Source organism: Herpailurus yagouaroundi, unplaced genomic scaffold, assembly GCF_014898765.1.
Source record: "Herpailurus yagouaroundi ecotype Mexico unplaced genomic scaffold, PumYag 100, whole genome shotgun sequence".
Taxonomy (NCBI): Eukaryota; Metazoa; Chordata; class Mammalia; order Carnivora; family Felidae; genus Herpailurus; species Herpailurus yagouaroundi.
The window spans coordinates 63,645,941-63,654,966 of record NW_024412391.1 but is presented as its reverse complement, the minus strand read 5'-3'; the positions used below and the strand labels follow the sequence as shown (position 1 = coordinate 63,654,966).

Sequence of the window (9,026 nt, the reverse complement as noted above, 5' to 3'; positions counted from 1 at the left end):
TGCTGTATTTCTACTCTATTGGTTCATAGTTCAATCTATTATTTATAAAGAACTCATAATAACAGTTTTTGTATGGTTCTCTGTTAATACCAGATTAAGTACTCTAGCGATCTAGGGGATTAATGGGCAGTCCTCAAAATGACCTCAAACTAATTTAAATGGCATAAATCATATGATGGAGGGCTTTGGTGTTGGAGAAGAAGGTTGGAGACCCAAATTTTTAAATTGTGTCAAAAAAAAAAAAACAGGGAAAAAGAGAGGCTTTTGGTGTTGCAGATTACATATGATTAAACTGACCTCCCCACAAACCTACTAGCAGGTGTTTAGAGTCCAATGCTTGGTTTAATCATATTAGTGAAGATTATAAAGGAGCTTTAAAATTGCAAGGCTAGCGTGTAGTGCTAGAATTGTTCAGAGAGCGTTCATAAGAAATCCATTATCACAGAAAACTAAAACAAAGAAAGAATTCACTTAGTAAGTTAAGAGTGGAGGGAAGTGTTGGCTAACATTGGCTTTAAACAAAGGCCAGCAATTCAGGTGCACGAACTATCTATTTTTTCAGCAGGCAAAAGATGCCAGTGATCAATATTGAGGACCTGACGGAAAAGGACAAATTGAAGATGGAAGTCGACCAGCTCAAGAAAGAAGTAACACTGGAAAGAATGCTGGTAAACTGCTGTTCTCTTTTGAATTTTATTTTAAACTGTAGATATAGTAGGAATACTGGGTCAGAAACCATTGCAGGGGAGCAGAATTTGCCACCCCAAAATATGTTCCTTTGGCATAAGCATTATTTTAGGCTGATTATTTTTAAGAAACAGCAGACAGTAGAGAAGCTCTGGAAACCAAGTAAAAGCTGCCCTTTTGTAAGAGACGTTTACAGTTATAAGAGAACTCTCCATTTGTAAGGGTGTCTTCTTCTGAGAAGGCATTTAGAGACTTAGGATTTAGAGAAGACTCTAAATCTCTAGAAACTCCTATCAGTAGAGAAGGCAAGGACTTAAGTCCACTTGATTTAAGTGGGTTTTTGATGACTGCTTTTCCTGGAAAACTCCCATAACTGGCCTGCTCCCCATATCCCCCAACATCTTTTGTCTTCAGCTGGAGGTGGTATTTAAGGGGGTATCTTAGGTCATTTTGGAGAGGTTATTCATTCTCCTTGGTCTCTCCCGTATATACAGGAGGTACACGTTATTAAATTTCTGTGCGTTTTTCTCTTGTTAATCTGCCTTTTTTTGTTACAGGGGTGTCTCAGCCAAGAACCTAAAAGAATAGAGGGGAAATTATTTGTCCTCCCCCACACCATTTACTGGAGAAGCTCAATGTAGTTAAAAATAAATTGTTCGGGTAAAAATTCATCAGAGATTAAGAAAGTTAGTAATCATAATTATCTCTTGATTAGACTATAAATCAAAGATTTGGCAAACTATTTTTCATGGGCCAAATCCAGCCTTTAGCCTGTTTTAGTATGACCACTAAGCTAAAAATGTTTTTTTACATTTTTATAGAGTTGTTTTAAAAATGAAAGAAAGAAAGAAAGAAAGAAAGAAAGAAAGAAAGAAAGAAAGAAAGGGAAAGAGGCAGAAAGAAAGAAGATGAGACAGAGGCTATATTTCAGTTAAGCAGTAAAGTGAAGCAATACATATAGGCATTTTATTTTTACTTTTCTAAATTGATAAGCTTCTCTTTATTTAATGCAATAGTTTGATGTTTAAATACTTTTAGCCAAAACCTCATCCCCTCCAGCACTGTCATGGCTAGTAATGAAGGAGTACATTCTATTCCTTCTTTGCAAACAAAAATGAGTTCAAGCACAAGAACTCACTCGTTCCTCCTGAAAACATCTGACAGATCTTGGAAATGGTTACCAAGAGTTCTCTGCTGTTAAAAGGACCAGAAATGGCAAAGGAATAAAAGTTTCCTCCAAACAAACAGTGACTGAAGCTTGGAAGATGTAGATATGTATTTTAGATCTCTTCATTTTAGGAAAGTAAGTAGAACAAAAACTCCTCCATGAGTAATAAGAGTATATTTTATATTTTTTCAAACATTTGTTTTATCAAGCCAGAGCAAAAAAAGGGGGAGTAGTTTGCATTATCTTTGTACTTTGCTCAAAACTCTTACTCCCAATAAATATGGGAATTTTGAGTTTTTTTCCCCTTTATAATTGTCTCAAACTCCCCTGTTGCCCTTTCCATACAGGCAAGACATATTTTGTTGTAAAAAAAATTAAATTTATAAATATCATGAAAAGCTTGGAACTCACAACAAAAAAGTTAAAATCTTTATAATTTAGGAAACATAAACTTTTGGCATAAAGGAAAGTTCTTTTTTCTTACTTGAAACATCCAAAAGCTGTTTGATTACTTATATCTTCAGGATTATTGTTTTGAAGGCAATTTGGTTGTGTTCATGTTTATTATTCACTTATGGCAAGCTCACCTGGGAATTTTTATTTTTTTTTTTTATTTTGGGTAAACATCACATACATCTTACCATCTGTCAGGTTTGGGGGTTCCTTTTCCCTACTACTCAATGTCTCCTTGCTCTTGGAAGTCAAACTAATTTAATACCACACTGCCCAAACCACACACACCTACACACAACCTACACACACACACACACACACACACACACACACAGAGAAATTTTAGGTCCTGAACCGACATTTCTGATACAGGATGGTATAGCATCCTTAAAGTATGGTCCAGTGGATAGATACTGGAACCATATCCCTGGCTCAGATTCTGGCTCCACAGCTTTCTCTCTGTGGAACACTCACCTGAGATATTTTCTATAAAATGGGAATAGTAACAAAATCTAATTCAGAGGACAATTGGGAAGAATAAATGGGATAATATATATAAAGCTCTGAAAACAATACCTAGGACATAGCAAGTTTTTTCTGCTATTATTACTACTTTTTAAATTATTATTGAAGTCTGAGACCCAGACTAGTTCATAATATGCCTCAACCTCTTTTGCTATCAAGGCATTATTGTCAGAATAAGACAACTGCTTGCATCCCACTTTTAGAGGACAGATTTGCAATGACTATATGTCAATTCAATGGGCAAAGATTGAAGATAATCTTTGTGGTAATAGCTAAAAATAGCTGCCATTTGAGAATCTGTTGTATGATGGGAACTTAATGGAACTAGTGTTGCTGTTCCTATTTCATAGATTAAGTAACTAAACCTTGGGTGAATTCTCCTAACTAAGGGTCTATTGTGGGTAAGTGGGTAGAGCCAAAATTCAGACCTGGAGTGGCTTGAATCGAGTCCATGCTTTCTACAATGCCATATAATCCTATATTAAACTATCTATACTTATAATAAGCTTCACTGAAATACATTTTGAACAACACACTCACATGGGTTTTGGGTAATTTATTGCTCCTTGTAGCCCCAGATCCTAGTTAGACATTGTCAAAACCAACCCCTCGCTGACTCCAGAATTAGGACAGCAGTTAAACCTCTATTCCTGACATCTGATTGGGGCCCAAAAAGCTGGTGTTCGGAGAAGTATAAAAAAAAGTGAATCTACATGCACCCCCATGTTTATAGCAGCACTATCAACAATAGCCAAAGTATGGAAAGAGCCCAAAGGTCCATCGATGGATGAATGGGTAAAGAAGATGTGGTGTGTATATGTGTACACACACACACACACACACACACACACACACACACACACTGGAGTATTACTCGGCAATCAAAAAGAATGAAACCTTGCCATCTGCAACTACATGGATGAAACTAGAGGGTATTATGCTAAGTGAAATTAGTCAGAGAAAGACAAAAATCATATGACTTCACTCATATGAGGACTTTAAGAGACAAAACAGATGAATGTAAGGGAAGGGAAACAAAAATAATATAAAAACAGGGAGGGGGACAAAACAGAAGAGACTCAAATATGGAGAACAAACGGAGGGTTACTGGAAAGGTTGTGGGAGGGGGGATGGGCTAAATGGGTAAGGGACACTAAGGAATCTATTCCTGAAATCATTGTTGCACTATATGCTAACTAACTTGGATATAAATTTTAAAAAATAAAAAAATAAAATTAAAATATATATATATATATAAAGTGAATCTAAATCTTAGTTTTGAGAAAGAACAAATGTGAATCTGAATTACTGCATATTTTAAAATTGTATATAAACTCCAATTGAAGGAGCCATCTGACCAAGGTCTTGCCTCAGTTAGGAATGATGTTTTCTAATATGTACATAATGAGTTTACAGAGTTAAAAAGTAATCTTAAGTCTTATATCTAATGTTGCTGGAAATTTTCATATAAAAATAGGATAAATATTTTATTAAAAAAACACAATACCTAGATAGCTTATGGAATGGCCACCTAATGGGCTGCCGGAAATGAAGTAGTTTCATGTTAATTTCATGAATGATGTATTAAGTGAAAAGGAAACAAGCTGAAAGTTAAAAGGAATGATAACTTGATCCTGTGTATACATGCATATGCATGCACACACACACACACACACACACACACATTTGTATTTATATATGTTATAGAACATTGACTCTTTCTAAAAAGTGGGTTAAATGTTACATGGATCATTCAGGCTCTGGCTGAGCCCATTAAAGTACTAAAGCCTGATTTTTCATGAACTCATTATTATAATAGTGCATATGAGGGAAGATAAATCTCATAAAAAAAAAAAACTCAGTTCAACAAATACTTATTTATGGAGCACCAACGAAATGCAGTCTGTGTTCTCGATACATGTGAACAAATCAGCCAAAGGTCCCTGACCTTTTGGAGGTCACCTTCTAATGCACTGTCATCATCAATCATTGTAAATGAGTTTAAAATAACATTACATGTGTATACTTCTGAGAATCCAGGAGCAGTGATAAGCCTGGAATTTAACAATTATTCATTCCCTTCCACCTTTACAGGTCACATTTTTGGAAAGAGGAAAAATATTCAATCAGTGTTTACTCTGGTGAACAGCTATTCCTTCTTCTCTCCTAGAAAGTATATATGCATTGGCGGAAAGCAGAACCACATTTAAAAGAACACAAAAATTATAATAAATACATTCTTGGATTCTGCAGCATTTGTATTGAACCAAATGTGTCCTTTCTTTCTCTTTTCCTTTAAGGTCTCCAAATGTTGTGAAGAAGTAAGGGATTATGTTGAAGAAAGATCTGGCGAAGATCCACTAGTAAAGGGTATCCCAGAGGACAAAAATCCCTTCAAGGAGCTCAAAGGAGGCTGTGTGATTTCATAAAAAAAAAAATCCTTGGAATATCTTGAGCTTTAATGACAGTACTAGTTTTTGGTCATATATAAGAATTCTATTAAGCATGTACGTAAAGCTTTAAATTTATAAATATAAACTTTAAATAAAAACTGGGATGTGATAATGTATAAATCTGTTTTTCTTCAACTGTTTAGTACAGTGAATTTTGATTGACCTTTTTCTTTTAACGATGCCTACTGTTTCATGGGGCGCCTGGGTGGTTCAGTCGGGTAAGTGACTGTCTCAGATCATGATCTCGCAGCGCAGTTCCTGAGGAAAGGTCATAAGAAGCCAGAAAGTTCTGGCCCTGGCACTTCACTGCCTCTCTGACTTTGGATAAGTTACTTAATCTTTTTAAATCTCAGTTTCTTCTGCTGTAGGAAAGAAAGAATAATGGTTCTATCCCCTTTTACTTGGGGTTAAATATTACACTAGAGTGATTACGGCATTTAGTGTACCACCTGACACACAGTAAGACCCAATAAGTGTTAACTAGTGTTACTGAGAAAGGAACTAGATGCATATCCAGAATCCTTTAAGATACGTGCTATTCCATCCCATACTAAGAAGACTGTCACCAATACGGTCCTTTTTCCTGTAGCAGTGTAAGAGCAAAATGGTAGAAAAGTAGCTTTGTTCTGCATCATCTTCCTAATCAGTTTCCTCCTGGCATCTTATTGAGTTGACATAAGCCAAATCTCACTACCTTTGTGCTAATGACTAAGATAATTTGCCTCTGTTTCTGTAACAAATGATGAGTGTTAATTACCCCAACTTGGAAACTACTTTTGTTGTTACTGTTTCCTTATCCTATCTCACACGTACAGTGCTATTTTTGGATACGTCAGTGATCAGAATACAAGGAAATGCTAATTGATGTTCTTTTTGTTTTATTTTAATTACTTATGGGAGAGGGAGAGCGGCAGGGAGAGAGAGAAAGAGAGAGAATCTTAAGCAGGCTCCACGCACAGCATAGAGCCTGACATGAGGCTTGATCCAAGGACCCTGGGATCAAGACCTGAGCCGAAATCAAGATTTGGACACTCAACTGACTGAGCCACCCAGGCACACTGATTGTCATCCATTTTTTGAAAATTTTTAAAAAATACTCATTTATTTTTGAGTTACAGAGAGAGACAGAGCACAAGCAGGGCAAGGGCAGAGAGAAAGGGAGACATAGAAAGGGAGACATAGCAGGCTCTAGGCTCTGAGCTGTCGGCACAGAGCCCAACGCGAGGCTTGAACTCACGGACACTGAGATCATGACCTGAGCCAAAATCAGACACGCAACTGAATGAGCCACCCAAGCACTCCTGTCACCCATTTTAAAAACAAGGTAAGAATTATCTTTATTTGGTCTGGAAGGGAATGTCAATGTGGTCCCAAGTTTGGCTCCTAGCATGGTGCTTTCCCACTCTGGTGGTAGTAAATGCTCAGCAAAGATCTGCTGACTCCTGCTCAACCCTTTCATTTTGAAATAGAGGAAATCCAGGCTCAGAGAAGTGAATTGGCAAGTTTCTCAGGTCCAGACTCCAGATCTCTGGCTGCATGGTTAACAACACACTCTATCACATATAGACATGCTTTCGGTATTAAGGGATTCCAGGATAAACTATTGGATAAACTACCCTTTCCTCAGCAGAAGCTCTTTTCCCCTGTTTAAAATTATAAAACTCCTTTCCAAGCACCCCTTCAGCACTGCCTGTCTTTGTGTTCCACTCTATTTTCTTCCATAGTTCCCACCACCATCTAGCATACTATATATTTTACTTGTTTTACTTGTTTAATTGTGGTCCATCTCAAGGGTTTTTCCATGTGCAGTTTGATGCAAATTAATGTTTATTAAGTGTTCCATTTATTTTTTCCCCCTGATTAAAAAAATACAGAGTCCTTGCTATGGCACTTAGTAACACGCATGATCCTAACCAACATCTCTACATGCATGGTCCTAACTAACATCTCTAACAACTGGAAATAGATCTGAGAGCCAGATAATTCTAAGTTAAAGCTTTGGTTTGTCCACTTTCTACTTCAACTCTTTGAACATCATGAGTTTTTTTCATGTATAAAATGAGAGCATAGGATGGATTCTTATATGAAAATTTAAAATCACTTAGAATAGAGATGAGCAAATGAGCAAATGTCCTCTATTATAATAAACCTTGGAGACTTCCTGTAGCCAACAAACTTAACTATTAAATGACCACTGACATGACACCCCATTTCCCCACCTTCTGCAGTTTTAGTCGTATTGATCTCTCCACCTGAAATGTCCTCTTCTCTAACTCACTTCAGCCTTTTGAATCCTACTCCTTTCTGAGACTCACTAAAAACTATCTTCTCTGTCCCTCACTCCACCCCAAGAGTATTCTGTAAATCTTTTAACTCATTTAACATTGCTTTGCTTTCTCTTATTACAGTTGGTATGGTTGTCTTGATCTCAATTCTGTATTGTAAATTCCCCAAGCCAGACGCTCTGTTTATTATTGAAACTGCCATACCAACTAATAAATTGTCTCTACAATTTAATTGACTAGTGTTCAATTAAAAGCAGGAAAGGGTAATACTTTTTATATTGGATAATTCAGAATTCTTATTAGCTTAATTGAGGAATAAATCGACAGTAGGGTAACATTCGTGTTGCTTAAAAATACAGATTGTCAGCACACCTGGGTGGCTCAGTTGGTTAAGTGTCCGACTCTTGGTTTTGGCTCAGGTCATCATCTCATGGTTTCACGAGTTCGAGCCCCACGTTAGGCTTGGTGCTGACAGTGCAGACCTGCTTGAGATTCTCTGTCTCCTTCTCTCTCTGCCCCTTCCCCCACTTGCACTCTTTCTCTCTGAAAATAAATAAATAAACTTAAAAAAAATACAGATTATCTGCAGAAGTTGGAATAAGATAAAAATCATAGAAAGGAGTGACAGAGCAAGATGGTTTAGGAAGAAGGATGTGATAATCATGACTGTTCCACAGGCTATACAGCTACAACAGTGAGTGACCTTTTTTTTTTTTTCTTTCCAGAAGTTGTTATTTCAGGACCATGGATTACTAGGTAAAAAGGAATGAGGTAAGATTACAGGGAAACAAGAGACTCATGGCATAGCCTTAGCATTTGGCTCTTCAACAAAACTGCCTGGTACCAGTAGTGAGAATGAGTTAAGTATACATACTGCAGTATATACCATTTGAGATACTTGCACTTTGAGGGTATTTTCTACACATAAGTGAGTTTAAGCTTTAGCAAGAAAAAAAAAAACAGTTATTCTAATTTGGATTGATTTGATTTGAGCCAGATTTGAAAACAAGGCTAATATCAAACTTCCTAAATTCTTAAAACAATATTAACATGAGGAAAACAGTAAAATGAGTAATAAGAATGACCAGTTAAATGGAAATTAAAGTCTTGTATAAGCACAATTGATAAATCATATTTGATATGAATGATAAGTTGTTGTTAAGATAGTTGGAGCATTAGGGGCACCTGGGTGGCTCATCGATTAAGCATCTGACTCTTTTTTTTTTTTTTTTTTTAATTTTTATTTTTGAGAGAGCACGAACAGGGCAGGGGTAAAGAAGGAGGGAGAGAATCCCAAGCAGGCTGTGAGCTATCAGCGCAGAGCCCAAGGTGGGGCTTGATCTCACAAACCATGAGATCATGACCTGAACTGAAATCAAGAGTCTGAGGCTCAATGGACTGAGCCACCAAGGCACCCCTAGATTTTGACTCAGGTCGTGATCTCAGATCATGAGA

General features: G+C 36.8%; 1 protein-coding gene across 4 annotated transcripts; it reads left to right on the top strand.

The window, feature by feature from the left end:
* The first annotated feature begins 339 nt into the window (after positions 1-339).
* Positions 340-8,588, top strand: GNGT1 (G protein subunit gamma transducin 1). Of its 4 annotated transcripts, none has more exons than XR_005789410.1 (4): positions 340-474; positions 563-668; positions 5,134-5,340; positions 8,297-8,588. XR_005789410.1 is itself a non-coding variant. In XM_040472667.1 (3 exons), exons 2-3 carry the CDS (start codon positions 573-575, stop codon positions 5,260-5,262), a joined length of 225 nt encoding a protein of 74 aa, XP_040328601.1. In that variant the 5' UTR covers positions 340-474; positions 563-572; the 3' UTR covers positions 5,263-5,428. The 4 variants fall into 4 exon arrangements, 2 of the variants coding, with proteins under 2 accessions (XP_040328601.1, XP_040328602.1); XR_005789411.1 differs by lacking the exon at positions 8,297-8,588 and adding an exon at positions 6,405-6,434; XM_040472667.1 differs by lacking the exon at positions 8,297-8,588 and having other exon boundaries at positions 5,134-5,428.
* Positions 8,589-9,026: the final 438 nt, after the last annotated feature.

What these genes read in the sequence shown, in the direction of transcription:
- GNGT1 (XM_040472667.1), top strand. Translation starts at nt 573, where the DNA reads ATGCCAGTGATCAATATTGAGGACCTGACGGAAAAGGACAAATTGAAG. An exon ending in TAACACTGGAAAGAATGCTG is followed by an intron (nt 669 to 5,133) that starts GTAAACTGCTGT and finishes TTTTCCTTTAAG; the next exon opens with GTCTCCAAATGTTGTGAAGA.